At 38.6% G+C, this 27,937-nt stretch overlaps 1 protein-coding gene across 1 annotated transcript in view; it reads right to left on the bottom strand.

Moving 5' to 3' along the window:
- The window catches only part of RERE (arginine-glutamic acid dipeptide repeats), a 409,222-nt gene that overhangs the window by 205,542 nt on the left and 175,743 nt on the right, over positions 1–27,937 (bottom strand). Inside the window, exons 3-4 of the mRNA XM_040645735.1 lie at positions 23,028–23,098; positions 13,666–13,791 (exon numbers count right to left, since the gene is read on the bottom strand). Coding sequence (XP_040501669.1) covers positions 13,666–13,791; positions 23,028–23,098 — 197 coding nt within the window. The remainder of the gene's footprint in view (positions 1–13,665; positions 13,792–23,027; positions 23,099–27,937) is intronic.

Here is a 27,937-nt window from a genome sequence, read left to right on the forward strand (position 1 = left end):
CCACACTAGATAAAAGGATTTTTAGATCTGATCAGTTTTCCCGGGAAGCAGAAATGTGATTTTAAGCTATTCTTAGGCTCACCTCATGGTTTCACTACAGGGACCAACGTCTCTTACGGCTTTGTCCAGCTGAGCATGCTCTTCCTGAGGCTGAACCAAAAAAAAAAATCTTTTAGCTGGGTGCCTGGATGACTCAGTTGGCTGTGTCTGACTCTTGATTTTGGCTCAGGTCATGATCTCGGGGTCATGGGATCGAGCCCCATGTGAGGCTCTGCGCTGGACGTGAAGTCTGCTTAAGATTCTCTCTCTCCTTCTCCCTCTGACCCTCCCCCCAATAAATAATGAAATAATAAAATCTTTTATAAGCAGTACTGTCTCTACCATAGACTATAAATATGTCACACCACCAATTCTGAAACACTGAAGCCGAGTTTCACCTCTCCTCAGACAGACTGTAGTAGGGCAGAAGGCTTCAAACTTCACCCAGAAGTTCCAACTGTGCCAGTCCAATGGACAAGTCAAATTATGCTTCCACATGGCAATGCCTAACTCCTCCGAGGCTGGTGGATAACGGCAAACGACTGACCGCAAAGTCTCCTCCTCCTCTTCATTCCCTGGCCTTTGTATCACACTGGAAGCACAACACTAGTTTCTTTTTTCTCTCCCTAAAGCTCTCGAGATGAGGTTACTTTGTTTTTCAATTGGTTGGCCAAAGTCACATCAGCTACCTAACAAAACCATTAAGAGTTACACACACACACACACAATTAATAAAAATGAAGTCAACTTCTTATATTACATTATATTATATTTATAATTATATTATATTATTACATTATATTCTTATATTCCTAAGGGAAGAATATAAAATGCAGCATGTATTAACCAACGTGTCCGGTTGATGTAATATGCCACATGTAACTGATGTTTGCTAAGGGTATCACTAAAATAATTTGTTAACCACCCACAGCTACAAAAGAGAAAACAAACAAGGAAACAAGACTTAAAAAGAAAGTATGTGTATATGCCCAACACTCTGTTTAATAACTCCAAAAGATACAAAGCCACTTAGGCAAAAGTAAATCCCACATCTATTCAAGAGCGTTATTAAATGGAAGGAATTATCCAAAGGGCTCCACCAGCCGAGTGAATAATTTTAATACAAAATGCCTAGCAAATCTCCCTATGCTGCCGACAAATCACCAGCTGAGGCAAATCCCTGATAATGAAACACTGTAAGAAGGGCTCTTTTTAATAATTTAGCCCATCAAGGAGTGAGCATCGATTCTTGTTTTCAGCAGAGGAGAGCGTGTTATCTTCGGCCTTACAGCTCAGTGACAACATCAGGGGATTTAATCACAGTGCCTTTCCTGCCATGCAATCCTTCAACTGTCACCTTGGATTCTTTGTCGTTCTTCATCCATTTCTAGAGAAGCCCTGGTCTCATGGATGGGTCTTCCCTACTTAACCAACAACAACCATAGCAGCATTTCAAGTTCTACAGATTAAACATATCTGTCAATTATCATTTGCCAGCTGCCTTTCTTTTAAATAAGTTTAACAATGCATCAGACATCTTTCTGCATTCTCATCTTGTTTGTTAACAAATCTGCTCAATATCTTAAGAGCAGACTGACATTCAATCACTATGGCGAGTGTGCCAATCTCTGGACACCTGTGGACATTTTTAACATATCGAAGTAGGCACCACTAACAAAGGAAAGCTGTATAGGTATCAACCACCAATTCCCCATTCCAACACAGAAGGTCAGAAAGTCCTCAAACTTAAAAAAAAAATTTTTTTTTTTGTTTTTAACCAAAGAGTAGATTAAGCGGTAATATTAATTTAAGAGTATTCCTGAATCTTTACATACTAGAAATACATTTTTTAAAAGATTTTTAGCCTGAAATCAAGCCAATGGTCTCTGATTCAAGTATAAATCAAACCTCCCTAACCCCCGACAGAATGTTCTGCACTCCAGTTACACTACCCTAAAACTTCACTAATGTCATTCAATTTCCTTTCTGTTATCGTGGACAATTACCTCCACCCTCCACCAAGTGTGCAGGAGTAGGGAGTTGGGATCAGCCACTTCTGACGCTAATTTGCTTTTGGATGCAATTCCAAAGCACCCCTCCACAATCCTTTGGATCGAGGCACCTTACTAATTAATCCCAAAGGTTTCTGGTTCAAGGGCACCACACACACCTATTGCAGGACACCAAAGGCATTGTACAGCTGCCTTTTTAGTTCCTTCTGCTTTTCCATCCAAACTATAAATTGTTACAAGGCCCTGGGGCAGTACAACAGCATTCTCCATTCGATTCAGGCATCAAGGAGAACCGTCACTTGTCAAGAGGCTGCACCCAAGGGCAGCAGCCTCATAATCAACAATACATCCCCCCTTTTCTGTTTTAAGAGTATAGCGAGCTCCCCTCTATGAAAGATTCAAAGGGCAAAAAAAGCAGCATTAGAGACCAAAACAGCAAATAAATAAATAAAGACAAAAACATAGTAAACCAGCTTCATATTACGTTAGCTGAAAAATGGATATGTGCGTGTGTACAAGGTATATGCTGTATGAGTTGCACAAGCCCATGATAAGAATTTCAACAGGTACGGAAACAAATGTTTAAAATAAATTTTTTTTCTGAGCCATACACTGGTGTCTAATCACTGAAACCATCACCAGGAATACTCTCTGGGTCCCACACCTCTCCCATTTCAGTGGGAGGTAGAAAACAGGGTGGAAAAACACCAGTCACTTCCCTCTGAAAAAACCTAATACAATGTACATGTGTATTTTCTGGCTGATACTGGCCAATCTCCCCCTTGACTGTATTAAATGCTATACTTTGCACTGATGGTCTCATTTGTCACATTTAATGTATTCCTTTAAAAAAAAATCCTTCTTCACCTTATTTTTTAATAATATATATTTTTTCCTGTCTTCTAAATGAAGACAACTACTAATTCAATAATTAAGGAGCAACTTCTCAGAGTCAGGAACTGTTCCAAGCACTATAGACAAGTAGTTAAAGGATCACAGCCTCTTCATTTACTCTCACCAGGACAGACTGAAGCCGACCCTTGAACAACAAAGGTTTAAAGTGCATGGGCCTGCTTATACGCAGATCTGTTACAGTACAGTAATACAAATGTATTCTCTCTTCCTTATGATTTTCTTAATAATATCTTCTTTTTTCTAGCTTACTTTACTGTAAGAACACAGTTTATAATACATAATAACATACAAAATATATGGTAAGCAACTATTCATGTTATTAGTTAGGCTGTTAGAAGTTCTGGGGGAGCCAGAAGTTATGCAGGAATTTTCTACTGCAGATGGGGGCGTCAGCACCCCTAAACCCCACACTCTTCAAGGGTCAACTGTATATATATATGAAATAACCAGGGCACAATGTCAGGGACACTGGCCGGCTGTCTCTCTCAGAGAGGAGCAAGAGATGGGGAAGTGGGAGAAGGAGAGGGCTCATTTTTCTTTTCATTTCAATGTATATCTTAAATTTTTTCGATGTATTCATTTCCTGGGTTGTCTATTTTATAATTTCAATTAACAGAGTTTAGAGGTACATGATTTAATTCCGAATAAGTTTACATACAATCAAATAACTAAGTAGTACTACTACAGGTGTCACAGAGAAGTAAATAAGATAAACCAAATGTGCCACACATTAATACAACATAAGGACAAAGTCACATCATGGCAAGCCACATTGAACACTTACAGAGGTTTCTCTATTATCACAAAAATGAAAGCAAAAGAAGAGCTGAGTCATCTTGAGGAACCTGCTAGTGTAACTCAACAGTTACAACAGTAACTCAACACCATCCCCCAGCCCCCAATAATCTGGGCCATAAGCAATCAGTAACAAGTGGCTCTTTCATTTCAGCAAAACACAATCACCCATTCTATTAAATTAATGTTGGTAGTTAGAATTTCTTTTTTTTTTTTTTTAGTTTGGTTTGAATTAATTTATAAATTGTCTCTTAAAGCTGTAAGAGGGATATAAACGTACAGATTATACCTAATTTATGTGCTGGAGAAGGTAAGACCTTAAGTGATAAGGGAGAACCACAAGAACAATTTTTAAAATGCCTAAGATGCTCAGGTTTGAGAAACATAAGACGTCCTGGAACTGCTCTATACCCTGCAAAGGACAGGATCAACTCTGCATGTGCAGCCGTCACCGAGGTGGAAGGCCGACTTCCATTTGCTAAAGCTGGCTGCGCATCGGAATCTCCTGGGGAGTGCTTGGAAAACTATGGATTCCCGGGCCTCACTCCAGAACTACTGAAATAATATTCTGGTTTACAAGTGAGGAAACTGAGGGGCAGAGAGATTAAGTAACTTGATCACGAGTAAATGCTGCCAACATGAATCAAACCAGGACCACAATTTCAACAGTAAAAATGTGTATTTTATTTAAACCACATCCATGATCTATTACTTCTAAGCAGCTTTTCTTGCCACTGGAGCGTAAAGAGGGAACAAACACCATCACAGGTTTTCCCTCTTTCTACAAAAACAAACAAACAAACAAACAAACAAACAAACAAAAAAACCCTGAAAATTTATACAGTCCTTGTTGCTAAAAATGAAAAACACCCTGAAGGCTCAAAGAGGCTCTTCCATCCCCCCAACCCCTCTCTGTTTCTTCCTTTCACTTTACTCAAAAATCCCACACTTGAATTAATGGTAGCTGAATTCTGATCTACTTTTCAAAGGCAGAGCAATTTAGCTTGAGTTCAAACAAACAAACAAACAAAACAACAGTGACATTCCACAATCACCACAGTGACTCGGCAAAAATAATCATGGAGTGCTATTAGTAGGTGAAAATTTGATGAAAAACAGGATATTTACATGGCCTCAAAGTTTCTCCCTACACATTACTTATTAATTAGGAAGGAAAAGTTAGTAACATATCCAAATAATCAAAGTTAACATCACTAATAATGTGACAAACTGATATCATATCTCTAATGTAAAAAGACCTCAGGACACAATATCACTAATATCATAGTCTGGCCTACAACGCATGACCTAAATCTAATAAGCAGGAAACAGCAAACAACAACAACAAAAAAACTGGATTGTACTCTTTAAAAACATGTTAATCTCATGAAAAGACAAAAAAAAGGCTAAGACACTGTTCCAGATTAAAGGATTCAGAGTTAAGGAACACGGTTAACTAGGTATCAGTGTGATGCTGGTCTGGATACTTGGCCCAAAAAACAAACTGCCATGGAAGGCACTATTGGGAAACACGGCAAAACATGGATGTCTATAGATCAGATTAGTATGGTAATACTGTTAAATTTCCTGCTTTTGGTAACTATGCGGTGGCTATATAAATAAATGTCCTTGTTCTTACAAAATACACACCTATTAAGAAGTAACGAGTCAAGAGATCTACATTTTACTCTCAGATTCACAACAACGGAATAGAGAGCCCAGAAACAGACCCACATAAATACAGCCCACTGACCACTGATAAAGGAGCAAAGGCAATACAGTGGAGTAAAGATAGTTTTTCAACTACTGGTGCTGAACAACTGGACAACCGCATGAAGAAGAAGACGAAGAAGACGAAGATGAAGATGAAGAAGACGAAGACGAAGAAAGAAGAAGAAGAAAGAAGAAGAAGAAGAAGAAGAAAGAAGAAGAAGAAAGAAGAAAGAAGAAGAAGAAGGAAGAAGAAGAAGAAGAAGGAGAAGGAGGAGGAGGAGGAGGAGGAGGAGGGGGAGGAGGAGGAGGAGGAGAAGAAGAAGAAAGAAGAAAGAAGAAAGAAGAAGAAAGAAGAAAGAAGAAGAAGAAGAAGAAGAAGAAGAAGAAGAAGAAAGGAGGAGGAGGAGGAGGAGGAGGAGGAGAAGGAGGAGAAGAAATTTAGACACAGTCTTTACATCCTTCACAAAAATCAACTTGAAATGGATCACAGACCTAAAATGTAAAATGCAAAACTATAAAACTTCTAGAAGATAATGTAAGAAGAAAACTAGATCACCCTGAGTTTGGCAAGACTTTCTAAATTCAACACAAAGCACATAATCCAAGACAGAAAGAACTGATGAACTAGACTTCATTAAAATTAAAAGCTGTTCCGCAAAAGATACTGCCAAGAAAAGAAAAAGATAAGCCTCAGGCTGGGTGAAAAGACCTACAAAAGGCACATCTGACCAAGGATTGCTGTCCAAAATATGCAAAGAACCTTTAACACTCAACAGTAAGAAAATAACCTGATTAAAAACTGAACCAGAGACCTTAACAGCACCTCACCAAAGAAGATATACAAATAGCAAATATGCATGTAAAAAATAAATTTAAAAGAAAACCCCAAAACTCTATATCACATGTCCTAGAGAAATACAAATTAAAACAGCAATTAGATACTACTATAGACCTATCAGAACGGCCACAATCCAGAAAACTGACAACACCAAATGTTGGAAAGAATGTGGAGCAACAGGAACTCTCAATCACTGGTGGGAATGCAACATGATACTGCCCCTCTGGAAAAGTTTGGTTGTTTCTTTAAAAACTAAAACATACTCTTACCATACAATCTAGCAGTCATGCTCCTTGGTACTTACCCAAAGGAGTTGAAAACTTACATCCACACAAAACGTGCACATGGATGTTAGAGCAGCTTTATTCATAATTGCTAAAACTTTGAAGAATGAAGATGTCTTTCAGTAGATTAATGGATAAACTGTAGTACATCCAAACAATGAAATATTATTTGGCATGAAAAAGAAATAAGCTTCAAGTCATGAAAAGACATGGAGATGGAAGAGGTATGTGGGAAATCTCTGCGCTTTCTGCCCAATTTTGTGGTGAACCTAAAACTGCTCTTCAGACTAAAGCCTACCAGGCTCCCGGGCGGCTCAGTGGGTTACGCGTCTGCCTTTGGCTCAGCTCATGATCCCAGGGTCCTGGGATGGAGTCCCACATCAGGCTCCCTGTCTCTCCCTCTCCACTGCTTATGCTCTCTTGCTCTCTCTCTTCCTCTCAAATAAAATCTTAAATAAAAGAAAAAAGAAAGAAAGAAAGAAAGAGAGAGAGAGAGAGAAAGAAAGAAAGAAAGAAAGAAAGAAAGAAAGAAAGAAAGAGAGAAAGAAAGAGAAAAAGAAAAAAAAGACTAAAGCCTATTTTTAAAAAAGAAGAAACAAATGCCTGATATTCTATCTAATTACACAACATGAAATCAAAGACAAAAACAGAAAATGCTCACTTCTAGGCATGAGTCATAATTTAGTATAATAATTTCTATAGACCCTGAGAAGGACTGATTAACCTTAGGTTACTACTTAAACTTCACTCCAGATCCTAAGAAAAATCTGGTACTCTTTTGAAGGCCTTGATATTTATCAGAGCTGCTGTTACCAAAAGTACTACATGATATCCTAAAATGAGGGGTAACACTAAAAAAAATGTTAAGCTAAACAAAACTACAAGTTCTACTTCCATGTGCCAAAATTTCTTTGGCAATTTATATTAGTCAAATTAATTCTGGAGAACTTACAAAGCCTGAGGACTCCACATATTTGCTTAGATATTTTTCAAATAATATAAAAAGGCCCAGGAAAGCAAGGTTAAAATACCAACAGTGTCTGTAAGTAATAAAGGGTGATGCAGTAGTATCGCTGAAAGAAAAGCAGCTGAGTGAAACCTACAAGTAATCCTTACTCCTCATATAGACCTATGGTTACAAAAAGACTGCTTAAATAGTAAGCAGTTTTATAAAACCGTAAGGTTAGTCAAATCAATGTTCTCTAAATGTGGCTCAATGTCCCTTTTGTTTAAAAAGAAAAAAAAAGGAGCAGAAGAACATGACGGAAATACAGCCCTTAAAAACAAATTAGCTGAAATTAACCTTTATGAGAGAACAGGATATGAAAACTACTGATCCAAGTGAAGGACTTTCTCTGGAAGCAGGGCATAATGCTATTACTAATACTGATCGGTTGGGTGTTTTAAGATTTTTTTCAAACTTGTTACATTAAAATTCAACAGCTATTAATCAATTTTCATTTAGGGTAGCTGGATTAATCCCAGCATTTGTATCAGCAATTTTTCTAGAACTTCAGTTGTTTTAACACCTTTTACTACAATCAAATATAAAAGACTACGGTTATTTTTGGTATTCTTAATGTCAACTGGAGAAGCCAAAGGAAATACTGAAAAAGCAGGATATCCTCAGAAACTCCTGCATATCTACGCAAGCAACCAGATTAGAGTTCTTTATATGGAACAACTAGGTAAGAAACATAATCAGCATTTAAAACAGCATTTCATAATAAATGTTCACTTTTAATTATTAAACAGTACTGAAGCCCCAAGTATGAAAAATACCAGTGTTAGAAATGATTCTTGAAAACGATAAATGCCTTACACAGGCAAGAAATACTATTTTAACATTGGTATGAGTTATAGTCACAAAAGTTTAAACTAGGTATTAAGCAAAGCATTCTTAGCTTTTAAAGAAGTAAATGATGTATGGCATGGGCTGGCTACAAGACATCCTTTATGGGTCAAGGAAGGTAGCAAGGAGCAGTGGAAAGAGCACTCACTGACCAGAGACACAGGAGACCGAGATTCTGGCCTAAGCAGCCCCTCATGGGGCAGGGATCTGGGGAAAGCCACTGGGCCCTAGCTTCCTGCTCTGTGTTAGTGGAGCAGGCTTGCATAGGCTGGTGGAGTGGATTTACTCCAAGGGAAATGCAAAGTCCAATTTCTTACATGCATGAAGTTTTACCTGAAACAAATACACACAGATTAACAAACACAACAGACACAGGAATTATTTTTCAAATGTATGTAGATGTCATGAAGATAAATAAAAAGGGAACTCAAAGAGCAGCTGTTTGTTAATTACGCATTTTTTTTTAAAAAGATTTTATTTATTTATTTGACAGAGATAGAGACAGCCAGCGAGAGAGGGAACACAAGCAGGAAGAGCGGGAGAGGAAGAAGCAGGCTCACAGCGGAGGAGCCTGATGTGGGGCTCGATCCCAGAACGCCGGAATCGCGCCCTGAGCCGAAGGCAGACGCTTAACCGCTGTGCCACCCAGGCGCCCCTAATTACGCATTTTTTAAACAAAAGGATACTAAAAATATGACCACCACAAGAGCTAAAGGGAAAACAAAATGAACTGATACTAAGAAGGGTTCTCACACCATACTGTTACCACCACTGTCCATTCATTCAGGGTGAGGGCCAGCCTGGGACACTCCCAGTGGCAGAAGCCATCTGCTCTACCAAGCAAGTGAACAGCATGCCAGCTCTGGAGCTCTTCAAATAAAGTGGAGGCAAAGGTGGGCATTGCTGCCGGGACCATCCAGGAAGTACAGAAGTCAGCCATGAGAGCAGCGGAGACTACACAAGGCCAGAGTGAGTTCTCAAGTTAAACCTCAGTCCTGATAGTCACTCAAGGCAAGATTTTATACAATTGAAAACCTCAAATTTTCTCATCTGCAAAATGAAATAAATATCACAAATTAAATTATGTGAAAAAAGTAGCATAGTGCCTGTGCACAAAGTAAATGCTCAAAGTTAGTTTACTTCCTTAACAGCTAGCTGATCTGAGGTTTTAAATGACGCACTGCAGAGACTTTATAGAGCCACAGTTCCTCATCTTAGTTTAAATTTTTTTTTCAACATTTTAGGAATCTACTGATTAGCATCCACGGTTGAAACAAATACTCTCTCCAGAAAAATTCACATACATATGAGACTGCAACCAATTTTAGAAAGTTCATAGTCCTTGTTAAACTCAGAGCCCTCGGGGCCTATGGACCTCAGATTAAGAATATCTAGAACACTTAATAAATTATTTAAAACCTGAATTTAGGGGCGCCTGGGTGGCACAGCGGTTGAGCGTCTGCCTTCGGCTCAGGGCGTGATCCCGGCGTTATGGGATCGAGCCTCACATCAGGCTCCTCCACTATGAGCCTGCTTCTTCCTCTCCCACTGCCCCTGCTTGTGTTCCCTCTCTCGCTGGCTGTCTCTATCTCTGTCGAATAAACAAAATCTTTAAAAAAAATAAAATAAAATAAAACCTGAATTTATAAAATGAAAAACTATGTGACAACAGATAATGCTTAATGAATGCTTATTATATGCTTAATACCATGCTAAGCAATTCAATGAATTATTTCATTATGCTTTGCAACAACCCTTGAGGTACATAGTAGTGCTGTGCCCATTTTACTGCCCATTTTATAAGTGAGAAAACTAAGTGTTAAGAAGGTCAATTAACGTGGGACGCCTGGGTGGCTCAGTCATTAGGCGTCTGCCTTTGGCTCAGGGCGTGATCCCAGAGTCCTGGGATCGAGCCCCACATCAAGCTCCTCCCCTGGGAGCCTGCGTCTTCCTCTCCCACTCCCCCTGCCTGTGTTCCCTCTCTCGCTGGCTGTGTCTCTCTGTCAGATAAATAAGTAAAATCTTTAAAAAAAAAAAAGTCAATTAACGTGTCCCCTGTCACAAAGGAACACATCATGAGAAAAACATGTTCTCTAAAGAATAACACACCAAAAACAAAACTAGTAGTTCCAAAAAAATGATGGAAATAAAATAGTGTGACCCACTATTACAGTCCTGTCTTATTTATCTGTGTTAGTCACTCAATAGAGGTCTTAAACATGCAAAAAGATAGGACTACAAAATAAAATACTAAACGAATTAGTCTAACCCTTGATCTCGGAGTGAGGAAGGAGTTAGGTGCCCCCAACAAGAATTCCAGCCTGTACAGCCGCATCCATGACAATGAAAGTAAGTGTGCATTTTAAGCCTCCTTTAAACAGCTGTACCCTTCTGCTTTGGATAGAGTCTCTGTCCTTGCCATTGAAACCATACACTACTGGGAGGAGCTGATGGGGAGGGGGATGCACCGCAGGGCCACGGAGGGGATCATCTCTGCCCAGTCTAGGGAGAATCTGGGCAATGTTTTCTTTGCCTTCTCACCTCCCTCACTACCCCTGAATTGCCAGTGAACACAGCACTTTTTGTTTAAACAACAACAAAAACAACAACAACAAAAAAAAACCAAGCTAATAGATTCTCTGTAATAAGTAAAAAGGCTGCCTTTCCAGCACAAATACTTTAAATATGAACAGATAAGTTTAAAATTTATAAGATTAAATCTATGGGTTCATGTCATCATTAGTGTAGACACACAGATCATATATACCTGAATATACAAAGAAAGTTAAATTATGATGCAGTTAGCACTACCCTATAAAAACTAAATTAACAAAAATAGTCTATTAGGGAAGACATCTGGTGTATCGTGGCAAGAACTGTTAATGACATTGTCTGCAACCCTGTAATCAATTTTTTTCTCCCAGCAGCTCTCTCATTGCACTGTATTAGATCTGTGCGCCTGCAGAATTTATGAGAGCTCCACACATGGGGGGTAGCTTTGCCAACTGGATCTGATTCAGATCCAGCTCAAATGACTCTGGCAGCATGAAGCGTTATTAAAGAACAATCAATAAAGTTTGCTTTATGCAGCATCATCTTGACTCAAAGAAGATTTATTATCTTATTACAGAATCTTCTCAAACCTACATATGGATTACGCCACCAATCATGAACTTATTTAAATCCCCACTGAACACAATACTTTTACTGCTAAAAATACATACATACATTCATACATACATACATACCGGTCATCACTAATGTTAATACAAAAAGTTTACTAAAAATTAATGTTATTATGGGCAAATTTTTAAATCCATTCGACAAATCCTGATTAGTGAGTATTGTGGTAAATGAAACAGTCTAACAATGACATACACACTAAATGGAGAATAAAATATCAGCCTGAAAGATAAAATCATTTCTTAGACACATATGGAAACAAGATGACAACTGGTAAGGCTGAAGTTTTTGAAGTACATAGCCAAGCTGGGACTCTGCTAATTTGTCCCTTATGATGTCAGTGTATCTCTCCAGGGATTAAAACTAGACTTTTATCCATTACATTGGGTTTTATCTTCCATTGTGAATGATTATTATATCCAGAATTCCAAGGATTCCACAATGTGAATCTTTACTCTGGTCTAATTCTTGATAAATTACACCAGCAACTATTTGAACATGAAATTGTCGTTGTGATGTGTATTCCTAGTTTTGTTTATGATTATTAATATCCTGTATCTCCATTGTCCTGGTCCTCCACTGACCTTCACTTTACTCATGGGTGACAGCCCTCACCACCTACCTGGGGCTTCTACAGTCTGCCCTGACTCCACACTGCTACCCAAATAATCTTCTTAAGCAGGCATTTGTAAATCAGCTTGCCTGGAATAAAAAAGTCTACGAAGGCTTCTCTTCTGCCTATCACATAAAACCTTCTCTTGTCTCACCTTTACAGTGTTCTATGATTTGGCCCCACGTTATATCCCACCTCTGCTCCCACAACCCACTAACCTGTGCTCTTCATGGACATCCTGCGGTCATCTTCTCTCAATGCCCAGCTTCACCAGGCCCACTGCCTACGTGGCTTCCAGGGACAGGCTGACATGTACACCTGGAAGCCTCCTCCAGTCTGCCTGTCCACATGTTACTGATGTATCAAAAACAAAGCCAGCTCCTCAAAACCTGCCAATCTTCACAAAACTTTTCCAAGTGCTAGAGCCCATCTGGAGCACTCTCTTCTCCTAGTTTCAAGATACTATTTTTCTACACTGCAACTGAACAATTCATTATATATTGCCAGTACCCTGCATTACGTGCATGCATATGTGGTGGCTGTTCTCTGGTGTCATTTTCTAATTGAGTATGCATTTGAACCCCTAGGCCAGATTACATACAAAGAAGAAAGACAGGTCTTCAACTTCTTTCACAATTAACAGCAGTCAATCAGAACAATAAACACCTGTCTTTCAGAAAATGTTATCATTAAATCCTTATAAAGGGGGGGGGAGGAAGACAGGTGTATATACAACTTTCATAAAAGGTGAGATACATCACACACAAATAATCCACACGGATCACTAACACCAGACCCTGTGTTCTAGGGATAAAGCACCACAGACACTGCATCTTGCTGCACCTCACACATATCATTACCACCAGGTACCAGAGACATTACACCAGGGCACAGCTGAGAGCACCAGATCTACACCCGAACTCAAGACTTTCGAAGTGTTTAATTCTGTACCTGGCATTGCAGAAAAGCCTATCTACTCCTGAGCAATATTCTATAAAATGTCACCTGAGAGGACAGCATCCAAAATAGTTAAGATTCCTGGGCTGTGAGTCCCAGTGATGCTGGGGAAGTGCACATTCCACACTTGGACTCAAACTTACCCCCTTTTTTCCCCATTTCAGTTGCCAACATCCATACTCGCTGCTGATTGCCAGCTCCTGCTCCTTGCAGCGGCCCAGCATGCTCTCTGCTGGCACCCAAATACCCTACACCACCAAACCCCGCTGACTTCTGGAACTGTCCTAGAGGGGTAAGGCAAGTCCCGTATTTTGCTTCCTCTGTGCATGTACTTGTTACTCCTTTAAAAACACATACAATACAGCACATTTTTAAAGGGGCTCTGGGGAGGGAGGTAATATTCCTATTTTATACCCTATGGGATATAAAATATTGATAGCTTTTAAAAACGGGATTCTCCTTACCCCTACAGGCCCTCTCCCGGCTTCAGAAAGATGTTGTGGTGGCTGTGATGCCACCGGCAGAGAGCATGCTGGGGGGTCACACAAAGCAGGAGTTGGAGATCTGCAGCAGGCCTGGGAGTTGTGGACCTAAAAAAGAAAAGAGCTTTCAGTTAGCATGCCCAACGTCCCCTCCGGCCCTGGTTACTAGGGGCACACAGCACACGAGCAGGAATCTGCACCATCCGTTAGCAGATGGCCTCTCAGAGAATTTGTTCTACTGCTGAAGTTATTAGCCTTTCTGTGTCAATCAGAGCGGTTTCCTTATTTCAGCAAGAACAAACCTATGACATTTCTGGCTCCACAATGGAATCTGGGTCCTGTTGTAAAGCAGTATGGTGTGTGCCCCCAAAATAACCAAGTTAAGTTGCGACACAGTGCCGAAGCACAGTGACAATGGCATGCTTTGCTTAGAATGAGAACAAAAAAGCAATGGTGTCAGATAAACAACTGTAAAATGAACCTCAAGTGGACAAACTGAGCTTTCAGAAGAGTTTCCAATGGGAAATGTGAGGGGCATAAGACAGATACTTAAGGAAATATTCAAGACATCAGGGGGTCAAAGAAAGACCCTATCATTTTCTCCAAGTTCTAGTTTAATTTTATAAAGCTAAAGGCAAGGTAAAAGAACAAAGGCTTAATACCAGAGGAGAAAAAGACACCATTCAAATGAGCTTTAATTTTCTCATAATGCCCACCTGAACAAGTACAAAACATAAAGCTCAAGAAAGGCATTATTTCTTTAGGGGCAAAACCAGTTCTGGTATGTTATCACACACCTATTTTATTTTTCTTTTAAACTTTGAAAACATTTAAAAGCAGCAGCAGATTATAGAGCAACTTCTGAAAGCCAGCGCCGTCCTTGTAGGTATCAAAAAAGATACTTCAAACAACAGTTTGAGTGTGTTCCCTTTCAAATACTCTAGAGAGTACATAACACTTCCAAAAAACTAACTGATCCAACTTTGTGTGGTTTTAAATGAACTAAAAACTCCATAAAATCCAGATACTTATATAAGAATCTCTGTTCTTAAAGGTGTTTAAAAATGACAGATAAGCAAACTTTTTAATATTAAACCATTTTCAGGGAGCCTTATTACATTTAGTTCCTTTTGAATCACTAACAACCTCCTATGACCGAAGATTTTCATATCCTCCATTAATTACTTATTTTTCTATGTCTCTTTTAAAACAAACAAACAAAAACATGAATCCCAAGAAAATAAGCCAATACTGGAAATGTCTTCATCGTGATGGTTTCCTTTCTTTTCGGTACAGATCGCCCGCTAGAGTGTACGCTGGGCACCACACGGGACACCTGCTGAGCAGTCAGTCTCTGACTCCCACTGCCTCAGGGACAACATATGATGACACCAAGTACTGTTCTCAGCATAACCTTCACCACCGCACACCCCCTCCTCCCCATACCAGCGCCGCAGATTCCAAACCAAAGATTCAACTGTGTACTAGAATGTACAATGTACTCAATATTTTTTATCATAATCATCCAATAAAAATGATTTGCTGGTTAAGTTTTTGCACTAGGAATTCATTAATCAGATCACACAAATCCTCCTTATTCATTCAAATCAAGAGTTTTAAACCAAGAAGACACCTACCTAGTAAGGCATTTCAAAGCACCTTGGCATGATTTTAAATACGCAAAGGTTCAAATAATTATTAAAACATTTTAAGTATTAAAAAAACACATTTTAAAGCATTATCACTGTTCTTATTTATGAATCAGAAAACATGGACAGTATCTGTTTCCCTGATTTTCTTTCAATTCTTCTAATGGGTTTTACTTAGACTATTTTGAGTCCATTCTTAAACACAAACACCCGCATATACATACAAATTACAAATGTCCAGTTCTGAGGAATCAAGTTTGAATAATAAGACTTTACCAATATTCTTGCATAGCAGCTCTCTGCAAATACCAAATTGTCTCCTTAGGTTCCTTTTTTAGGAAAGATGAGAATGCCTAGAGTTTCCCACATTGAAAACATTTCACATAAAACAAGTTTATTAAATAACATTTTTAGATACATATTTTATAGAACAGTATAATTAAACAAAACTCTTTCAGTGATTTCTTAGCCCTAAAATCCAAATAAACCAGGAGAAAATTAATTATCCAACTTCACACTATTTGTGAACTATTAAAACTTTATCCCACGTGGCCTATAATGACTGTCAGTCATGAGTGAAAACAGCCTGCTGAGAAGCTGGGTAAACGGGGCAATAAGATGCTATGAGATTATTTATTCCCAAAGCCTCATGTGATTTTCACTTACGTGAATACCATCTCCTCCATTTATAAGCTGACATTCATATCATGCAAAAAGGCGATGCTGATTCAAAATAACTTTCAATATGACTGCCCCATAACTGACAGGAGGAATATCTAACAACACTTTGTCCATTAAACTTGGGGCTAAGGATTTCATCCTCCTCTTGCTTCTTAAAGGATTAAATAAAATTATAAGCTTCAAATTTACATGTGAAAAGGACATTTAGTCTCAGCGCATATATTTATTATTGGTGGCTTACTGCAAACAAACAGCATAGAGTAAGTCCAATACCCCATTATAGTTTATTATAATGCTTATAGATAGCAACAAAGCAACCATGGCCTTTAAACAAAGGGAGGGAAAAAAGGTGTGGCCTCCAGAAGCACCAAATCAAAAATGTGCACCTTTTCTTGACTTAGAAATCACCGTATAAGAAGAGTGGTGTCATACTGATGCACTCACTCCTATAACAGGTGAGAACAGCTAAACCAGTGGAAAGGAACAACTCCTTCGGAAGAATCATTTCAGCTGTACATTCCATTATGTCTCTAAGTAATACTTAATTCCTCACTCTACAAACTAAAAACAGTTGATAATGAACTTCATGGGTCTCACTTCATTAACCAACAACACTACACTCCGAGGCACAAAGCTGTGAGTGGGTGGTACTGACCTTTTCCTAGGAAATGAACTAAAAGGAGAAAAAGGAAGTGAGGAAAGAAACGTTCAGTTCTACAGGCCTAACTTGAGGGACTATCAAGAAGAGAAAAACAGCCACTTTTTACACAAAAATGAACCATCACACCATAAGGCATTTTCCCTATCTGCTGGCCTTCTCGGGAATGTTTACGTATAGACTAAGCCCTCATTTGTCTTTGAAAAAAGTCAGTAATATCAAAAATTCAAAATAGATTATAATGCCTAAAAAATGTTATGACTTTGGCTACAGTCATGTAAACTTCCTGAAGAAAATAAGAAACTGAGTTTTAACGTATTTAAAGAATAGATTATTGTTTAAACATATAAAATACTACACACTGCAGGCTAACCAAAATACTACACATTGTAAACTAAGGTTACGAAAAAATTATTTAATAAACAGAAAGTTAAACTGTAGTTCATGCATCATATAAATTACTACTAAAGTTTTTCTAAAACTTTATGCAGTGAATTTTCCCAGTGAAATGTTATTTCATTCGATATTCAATAAACATTTATTGTGAATCTTATATGGGCCAGCAATGAGCTAAGCACACAGTACACATCAATGACTAACACAGGCATGGCATCTGCCCCTACAAAAGCTTAGACCCAGAGCACCAATGAAACGTCACCATCACTACCATGTCATTCCATGGCCGAGGCACTATGCATCCACTCTTGATCTTTTCATCTAAAAACCGCCTATCTGCAAGGTAGGTGTTTTATTTATACTCCAACTTCATAAGGAAATAAAACAAGATTAGGAGGGTTAAGCATCTTGCCTAAGGTCATAAAAGACAGCAACCGAAGAACAGACCGGCTGATGCCAAAGTCAAGCTCCCAACACATGCGCTCTACCATCCCTCCTCTCAGTCCCCGAGTAACGCCTCAAATTCTGAATTAGCCATACTCACACTAATGCAGACCTCCTATCCCACCCCCAGAAAAGTTTTTAATACAAGATTTACCTAACATTAAAATGAATGCCCACTTCCTGAATGTCTATACACCACACATTCTGTACTGAATGTTCACAGCAGCCAAGGTGGGATTAAACAGTGCTGGCATGTGATACATAAATGATAATTAACTCATTGTGTGTACACACAGAAGTGTCCACAGAGTGCATATTAAAAAGAATCCCATATCACCCAGCATTATCTATGTAAAGGTCTCTAACAAAAAATGAAAAGTAAAATTATTTATCCTCAGTTAAGTTTTCATTTTAAAGACAGAAGAGCAGCTTCTTGCTTTTAATCTACTTCTCAGAAACTTGATTTGGTGGAGAGAGGACAACATCAACGGTGTGTGGAAGCTGCGCCGAAGCTAATTTCTCTGCGGCCCCTCTCTGTTGTACTGTTGCAATCAACTTTTGGGGTAGGGTTACAGATGCAGACTAGGAACCAGAAATTCTGAAGGCCCCCCCCCCCCCGGCTGCTCACATTTGGCAATGAACCCAAGAGGGAGATGGCGTTAAATCTTGAATAACGTGGCCCCCACGTCCACAGCAATACTGGAGATGTGCCTTCGCCAAGGTAACTAGTGGTATGCGGTCTCAGCTACCCCACATTCACAACCAACACTTACAATGTATGCTGTCAGGGACAGAAATTATACAAAAACACACTCATCCATATAGAGTCATAACAACTCATTGAGCCCTAAACAGTCGACTAAAAATACCATAACATCCCTAATGATATATCCCCAACTTCATGGAATCTCTAAGATCAGGTTTAATTTTAACAACAACTTTTCCACTTTTAATAAACCAAATAGGAGCCAAGATGAATCAATGGTATTTGCTCAAAATAATACTGTAATAATTACACATCCTACCTGGAAATTCATTTCATACAACAGTCAAAGAATCAATAACTATATAACTCTAGGAAACCAAAATCCCATTTTTCTCCTATTGTATGAATGATAGGAACTCATTAGGAATCCACACAGAATGCCCATGTAGAAATTAAAAGGAATGGCTTCAATTACTTATCTGTGAGTGAAGAATTAGATATGAAGTAATACTACCAGAGCCAGACAAGGTACTCCTCGCGTTCTACTGCATGAAAATCACTAAACAATCTTGTGAAGCGTTTTCAGAATTAATGATTATTTCTAGAGAGCTAATTCACTCTATCATGCTGAAGGCCTAGATTTCTATAAAAATGGACTTTTATTGATTTTTATAGTAAAAGCAAGAAAGAGAGCTTTCTTTTGGGACAAAAGGTGAATGGCTTCCTTCACATTAATCCTATTCAGAGTGTTCTCCAAAGAGGACTGACATCCAGTAATGCCTCAGATGTCTGTCCAATTAGAAACTAAGGTCACTGAGGGAAGGAACTTTATCGCGCAGACTTCAGTTTCTTTCAAGGTGCTACGCCCAACAAAGCACACAGAGTAGGCTTTCGTTAAATGCCTATCGAAGGCACTGATTACCACCGAAAACATTCCTCACTGCACTCGGGAATATAATGCTCCCCGGTGAGATGGACTCACTCAGGAACAGAACTCTGAAAGCAAACTAAGTCACTCACTGACCTAGGAAAGCTAAGGGAGTGCCGCAGAAGAAAGGGTTGAAGATGTTATACCACGCTCTTTCAGTTCATCAATGGAGATCCACTCAAGTTGGCCCAAGAAAAGAGGCCTTTACTGAGCAGAAACAAGGATAATCCAAGAATCCCGAAAGAAGCAGCATTAGCACAGCCGGCCTCATGACAACTCAGGGAGAAGGCATGCTCTCGTTCCCGATGGCCATCTACTGCTCTCTGCACAGATGCTCCGATCCTCTGCTCTTCCTGGCTTCCTGCCCTATCACGTCAGCTTGCCTGTGACCCATTTATGCCTGCCAACCCTCTCTGCATTGAGGCGACTCTTGATTCATCCTTCCAGCTTTGCCCTCTCAGCTAACTGCTTCAGCCTCTCAATTATCTTTTCAAGCAAGGCCACAAAGATCATAGATTGCCATTCCGTATTACTACTCTTTCAAAGAGCTAAAGATTTTGCCAGCTGCCTTATTATTTAGTTCAGAAGCCTAAGGTGCAAAGCTACCTTATTTAATTGATGATCCCTCCCTATTACTACTTCTAAGCATCATTACTTATTACTACTTTACATATTACTACTTCTAATTCATCATTTCACTTTACCTCTCCCATCTTTTGAGCTCCTGCTTTGACTACTTGTTCCATAGACACTTCTGCCATTGTAGTCAAACAAATCCAGTTTGGTCTCCTAGTCTGTAAATAAGCCCTATCAAATTAGCACTCCCTAAGAGGATGAAAGCTTCCTAACAGAACACATAATTTGCTTTCCATGAAAATGTTACTTTCAAAAGTAGCTTCAGTTCTGCTAGGAACTCAATTACTTTGCGCCATCATAGCTTCCACTGATCCCTATGAAAGTGCGGACTCTAAACAGATCTACCAATGTATGGTGGTAGTGGCCTTATGAATTTTGATGGTTAAATGTTAACAAAGCAGAAGCCATGGATCCCATCCCCACAGGCAAGATGACCATATAAACTGCCATCCAAAACAAGGATACCTTTGAGAGTGAAAGGGGACACTGTTTAACGGTTTGCCAAGTTTAATATAATCCTGCACACAGAGACAACTATGTTCCTTATCATGGACTCTGACTCTATGAGACATAGTAGCAGAGCCTAGAAGACAACCCAGGTCTCCATATAAAATCCGAAGACCTTCTCTCTCACAGTACTAGTTCCTGAAATGTTACCAAGGGTCCTCAGTTCAACAAACTGGCATTATGCTAGTTTGGGGGACTGGTCATAGATGTTTGCTTACGCCCGCTTCTCAATTCCTTAACTTACATTGTGTCTAACACTGTAATGTTACTTAATATGTACCATAAGGGCATTTGCCCAGTTCTTTTTACAGTCCCAAATATACCATATGTTCAAAAACTCACCATTGTAAGGGGTCATTCTAATTCATGGTGTAAACAAAGGAACACACCTCTCAGTTACAACCCCAAACCAAAAAAGCTTAAAAAGATAAAATAAGAATTAATCAACAATATTTCAAAGCTACTGGGTTTTTGTTTTCACTGCTCCACTTGCCATGAATGGTATTTGCTGTGGGCAAAACCAACTCCAATTTCTTCTTTTTAAAATCTTGCAGAGAAACAAAGCATATTTCCTTCTGTTCATCTTTTCCCCTTATAGCCTGGGTAGGCTGAAGGGAAAAAAAAGCTATGATTATTTTCATCTGTTAAATTATGTTTTCATAAGTAGAACTGCAAACCAAGGAAAGAAGAAAGTGGATATCCAGACAATAACTACATTCCTTCTAGGAGTAAATATTTCACCATCTCAGTTATTCTTACACAACACCTACGAGCATGTGCTGAATAAAGAACTCAAACAAAACCATGAGACATAGCAGTGTGCAACGTACATACCGTGCCCACTTCCCACACTGCTTTTGCAGACAGCTTTAATGTGTTGTACCAGACTAATACTGACAACAGAACCTTCAGCTTTTATTGCTGTTAATACCCTGAGCAATTACTGTAACTCAGCAGGAACCTCTGCCCTAAACAGCAACTATCACATTGTAATCAGCATTTTGTAAAAGATGCTGTTCCAACATGAAGGCACCTGCTAATGTGCTAAAATTGTACAAAAAGGGGTCTGAATGTAATAGGTTAAAAAAAAAAAAAAAACCTTTGCAATTTTATTTCACAACTATATCTTTTCCATGGTGCACTGGTCTTATGTTTGGTTAAAAAAAAAAAAAAAATCACACACAAAGAGGATGGGCAGGAACAGAGCAGTAGCAGTGGCCACAAGCAAAAGAAAATTCATCAGGAAACAAGACCACTGCCCAGATTTTCAGATATCTATGCAGTGTCTGCAAAAAAAAAAAAAAAAAAATCTTTGGAAGGAAATATATAATAAACAGCAAAGACCTCTAAGAATGGCAAAACTTCATATTGACATAAAATCTGAATAGAAAGTGTTTGATTTACAAAATTAAACTACAAGACCTCCTCGTAAAACAAGCAGGGAACTTAAAAGCAGCCTACCAAGAATAAATAAATCTTAGAAGTAAATGGCACATTTGACTTTCTTTTAAAACAGTAAGCATAGGTTACTTATGCAACAAAACTTTAATAAGAAAAAATACATGGCATGCAATTTTTTTTAACTAGCTAAGTCAGAATATATTAATTGGGTATTTGGGGTCATTAAAAATGATAAAAAGAAACAAAGGAGACGCAGAGTTAAAGATCTCTCCATACTACATTACCTTTCTCTAGACTGAAGCATCACATACGGAATGTGAGAATACAAATATTGTCAAGTTACAAAGGGTTTTGAAAATAACAGCTTTCACAGATACTGATACATGTCTCTACAGAGATAAAGAATTGGGATTTCTCTATACCTAAGAAGGGAGACAGTGGTTCACAACCTTCAAGTACAAGGATCCCTTTTTAATGTTAATGTTTCAAAAGATCCCCCAAATGGCAGTACTCTGATAGTATTTCTTTCACATATCAGTTGTTTGAGGAAAATACTTAATAAACGGATTCTTAACTGTGTATTGTCATTAAATATTAAGTGAATTTTTTAAATCACACCAGCATATTAACATATTTGAAAAGTAGTTGTACAAACACATATGAGGTATATTTTAGACTGAGAATGTTTATTTGTAGACCCTTGTAAAATCTCTACAGATATCCAGGGACCCAAAGCCCCAAGCGTGGGAACCACCGGTCTAAAACCCAGAGACTGCCTAGTGGGCACTATCAACACCTCTAAACTTGGGGAAGGTTTGTAATGAGAAAGTACTGCAGCCATGCCATCCCCAAGCCAGAGTTCCTTCCCCCAACCTGCATCACAGGGTGACCCCAAGATATGACTCCATACTCACTAAAATCTCTAAGGAAATGACAGTCGCCACCAAAAACTAGTCTCTGGTGCATTTATATTCTTTTTTTCCAACTCACCACCAATTCCCAAATTTACTTTACTTCAGGCTCTTCACAATGGCTGAGAAGAAACAAACTACTTCAGAAACTCAAGAAAATCTCTGAAATTATTGTCAAAACAGCTACTAGAGAAATGAAAACTTTGGGAACATTGTTCACAGTACAAGCTTTGCAAGGGTTACAAAACCAAAAGGATAGAACTGGTAGCTGCCTTACACACGTGCTACAGCTGCCAGGCAGTGAGCACTCGAGGTGACCTGGTTATCAAGTCCACAACCAGGAAGAAGCAATCGAGAGAGACAGCCAATGGCACTGGGAAAAGAGAAGGCAGAGAAGAGAATCAACAGCACATTAAAAAATGCTTACCAGTTTGAAGTCTTGAATGCTACAGATGAAATACGGCGTGTTTGGCCTCCGACTCTCGATATACACACAGTCTTTAAAAGAAAAAGAAATTTTAAAACAATGGTATTTACCATTAAGGGAACAAAGACAGGGCCCATAAAGCCACTGCATAAATAAACACATGACAAAGCACATATCTTTTATAGAAAAAAATTTTTCAAAGATGAATTGTAAATTACAAATAATTTTAAGCTAGAGGAAAACAGCCCTTGGGGTTCTTACGGACCACTTTTCTGATAATTTAAAGAACCTGATAAAGCCTCAATTATTGTTTCCAGGGTGCCTGAAGAAGGGGGAGAAAGAAATCCCACAGGATTAACAATATTTTGACGAAGAAACTTCAATCAAGGGAATTACTTGATCACAGCTACACAAGACAAAATTTTGAGTGTCTTATTCAGAGAGATGCTACCATGTCTTCACAAAGAGAAATGGCTTTGCCAAGTGCTTCTTTATTTTCAGTAAATAATTTGTGAGGAAATAAATGAAAGATGTAAAGACGACTGGCTTGAACATACTATTACAATGACCTTTTCACCTAAACCAAGAAACAGAAAGAAATCCAACGAGTTGTGGATAACTTACTATTCGATTTCAACCTAAACACACTTTATTTTCTAATTGTAAAGAAAACCAAGGCACCCAATCAGAGATGGGATGAGGTAAACCAAACCACACTTTCCTCAAGGGAATAAGAGTGCTTTCTTAAATTATATTTGACATGGCAATGGTTGGGTAACTATTTCTGATGCTCTCAACAGCTGGAGTCTAAAGGCCTGCTCTTTAAAATGGCAGGTTAAGATACTTTTTTTTTTTTTTTAAAGAAGCAACAATTTTAAGGGAAGCAGTGGCTATAAAGGGACTTTAACACTCTCCACAGGGCAACCCAAGATCATCATAAAGCTTAAGATAGGATCCTCTACGTATTATTTACTGAGAACTAGAGGCATCTGCAGTCAATCAAATTTTCTAGGGATAATAACCATAATAACCACATTCAAAATGCCATTTCTTTTATCCCTCTTCATGACCCTTCATAATGAGTGTATCTCAGAATAACTCAGATACTTAAGAATACAAGCAGATTCCTCTACTGCCTTATGTAACACATACAGAGCCAAGAAAAATAAAAGGAGCAGAAATTTGGAACTATCCATCCCATGGACAGTCCAGTACCACCACAAGCACTAGCTGACCCACTAAGAGGTAGATCATGAAGAAAGCCCTCACCAAGGACACTTCCTTCCAAGAAACTTTAGGGAAGACATCAGATTTTTGTAGCCCAAAGTCATTCCAGAGAAAGAAGAAATCTGAATGCCAATCATCTAGGCATCTAGAATGTCCCAATTTATTTCTCTACTAAGATGGAGACTCAACAACAAAGATTCAATCCCTGAACCCATGTACAACAGTAGCTCAGGAATAAACTGTTGACTGAACCTTCTATTTTGTTCCAGGGTCCAGGATGCTGAATAACTCTGCTTAACATTCAGGCAACATCCATTTAACATGCCAATCATCTTAAAGAACAAGAGAACTCTTCCTATTTCGGTAGATATTTGTCTTCCTATCCCTAATTTGGTATTCAACTAAAAACATTCCCTAGATAAAAAACTGCAGTTTCAACTTGCACAATTTTGGAACAACCCAAGGTTCTTTATTTCTGTGTCCCAATCCCTGATGTACCGAATACCAACCAGTATTCCAAATCTCTAGATACCAAGTATTTACCTGTCTCACTCAACCTAAACACAAATCACAGTCTATAGGCCATCTTCTTCCTATCACCTCCTACAGAGAGCCTTCTCTTCTAAATCTCCTAACACTGTCATACCAAGCTATATAATCACTGACTGTAACACAAATGGGTCACTTCCCAACTAATGACTTCCACTTCCTTAAAGTTCATGGGGCCAAAATGTGCTGCATACAATGGTCTGGTCCCGCACCAGTCCCGCACCACATCTCAACCTCCACTAGGCTACGGTATCCAAAATTCCACTACCTTGTCCATGCCAAACCCACTTAACGTCTTCATTCCACCGGCACCTACTTTATAATGAGTTAGCTCCAGGGCCAGTAAATTCTCATGGCTCTTTCTGTAAAGAAATGGCAACATCTCCTTTCTTAAAAAAGCTTTATGTATACTTTTCATAATCCACGGAATCATTATAACTATAAACCTTCTAACTCTGAAGCTTAAAGTAGCTATTAACTTGTATACAAAAAAAGCTTTCCAGAAAAGGAGAATCTATATTCTTTCATTTCTTGCTGCAAAGTTACATTCAGGAAAATCACCATCTATAAATATACCTGGATGTAACACTCTCAGAGAAGAGAGGGAAGGACTATACTGGATGTGGAGGATGACCCCTGGTATTCTTGTGCCTAAATGTTTCCTGGCAGTCTTGGAGGCAGACTCCCACCTGTTGGCCCGAGGAATGCTGCCATGAGGAAGAAGGGTGTGAAAAAGAACCTTTAACCTGACAGATGGAATTACCACATTTACTTATTAATGCCTTGTTAATAGATTAAAAAGTCACCTCTTTTTGTTTAAAAATTGACCCTAATTCATATGTGAGATTCCAATGCACATGACTAATAATCTGTAAGACAGGTTGCTGTATCAAGTGATCTCTATCAGTATTTGGAAACTTAGACATGAAAGAGATAAGCTCACTTCATAACTAAACGACAATTTAAAAGTCTATTTTAGGTAAGTAGTCATTAAACACAGAATCACTAAGATCAGGAGTAATATAAATTAAAATTTTTCACCATGTTTAACTTGCCATAGAAATGGGAAAAAATACGCTATTTTGATCCGACTCTTTAAATTCATTTTAAAAATAAAAGCATAAAAAATTATTGTAGAGTCAGATTTTTCTTTATTACCCTCCCATAAAAATTAGGATGATCCAAGTGTACATCCTAAGAAACAATTTGGAATTCAAGTCTCACAGGAAAAAAAATCTACTTATTGTTGTTACTCTTAATGATTTTCAAAACAAGGTTAAATAAGGCCAAATACTCATAAAAAATATTTCCCTCTTGTCTCATTAATTAAGCAGCTATTTAAGAAAATAACTTTATATAGATGTTTGTAGTGAGCGCAAAAATAAAGTGGCTTAATTTGGCAAGGGCAAGATGAGAACATAGGTCAAGAGCAATGTTAAAATCTCAGTTGGAATATATGCCCAGTAATCTTTTAAAGCCAGAATGATTTGCCAAGAATTTTCATGCAATTTACAAGTGCATAGATTGTCTGAAGCTGGTTATAAAATTGGTTTTAGTCAGCTGGATCAATGATCCTCAATCTGAAAATCTCCCATGGCCAACACAAGTACTACAGACATCTTTTTTCTCAGAAAGCAAAGAAAAGCAAGAAAGCCTTTATTATTATTATTATTATTATTATTATTATTATTATTACAAAGCTAGCAGTTCTGAAAAATCTGAGCAAAGCTGAAGTAATCCATTAAGTGCATAATGCACATTTTCAAAATTACCGATATGAAAATGCATATTTACCAGACTGAGCAAAGGCTGCTGCAGGGCAAATATATATTTTTTTAAATCTTAAAATCAGCAAGCCTGAAATACGCCAGAGAAATGAGTGAGGGTATTATTATTGATATCAATTATTCCAAACAATACATGATAACTCCTTTTTTTCTTTATTAGGAGTGTCTGGAAATAAAACCATGGGTCTAGGTAGAGACCTGCCTCTGCCAGGAATGGATCACATGATTAAGTGACCTCAAATCCTGTATCCATGATCCAAGCAATGATATTGAACAGGGGCGTTTCTGGCTGTTTCTCACAACCTCAACATAGCTTTGTGTCCAAGAATCTACCGTGCCATCTGCAAACAACAGAGCATTTGCTAAGCCGGGGAAGGAAGTCAGCCAAAACATGAAGGCAGATTCTTGAGGCAAAGAAAACCCTCTCTGCTTTTCAATCCTCAGCAAATCAGCAGGTTTATGTAAATAGAGCAAGAGCATGGTCCTCTCAAGGGTAAAAACCACAGCCTGAAGCATCAGGCAGTTTGTCATCCTGAAACACAAAGAACCTGTCAGCATCCTTCCTGACAGCCTCCTTCCAGAGCACAGTGGACACCTACTTCACCGACTAATTGAGCAAGCAGCGCCGTGAGCCCAGCATTAAAGCTGTGGTCACAATGTGCAGGCAATGCTCAGTCTGTGCTGAGCTCTGTCCTTTAAAGAATTTCCATCCTGTTAATGCGTTTCTGCCCCCTTAATCTTTGAAATACCTTCTCATCCCTTTCCAAGGCATGGCAGTGCCACTGTAATATAATTTTCAATAGAAAACCTTCTACTTGTTAAAAAAAAAAAAAAGTAGTAGAGAGGAAGAGAAAAAGCATGTCCTCAGTGGTGGACAAAGAGGTTGACTCTCAGGACTGCTCCATCCTTCCGTGTTCCATTTCTCTTACACAGGATTCCTCCACCATGCGCACTCTGAACCATTCAGTGAGGTAACAGCCGATTGGTCTAATGTTACAGAATCAAAAGTCCACAAGTATCTCACTAGTTAATATGGGTGTTTCCAAATGTCCAACATGTAAAAAGGTATGTAGCTATATGCACATGTGAGAAACAACACTGAAATCCCAATTGGCACTGCGTGGCCTATGACAGAAGAGCCTCTCACCTCTCCAGCAGCCTCCCCAAGTGTGCAACAGTCAAATCCATCATCATTCCTCACCTCTATAACAATACACTACATTCCACAGCAAACACTCAAAAACTATACAAGGAGCAATTGACCTGAACAAAAATGTAAAAACATGAGATCCTATTAAGAATGCTATTGTATACTATCAATGTGAACATCAAGAATGTTGTTTTCTA

This window comes from Ursus maritimus, unplaced genomic scaffold (assembly GCF_017311325.1).
Source record: "Ursus maritimus isolate PB19 unplaced genomic scaffold, ASM1731132v1 scaffold_32, whole genome shotgun sequence".
Taxonomy (NCBI): Eukaryota; Metazoa; Chordata; class Mammalia; order Carnivora; family Ursidae; genus Ursus; species Ursus maritimus.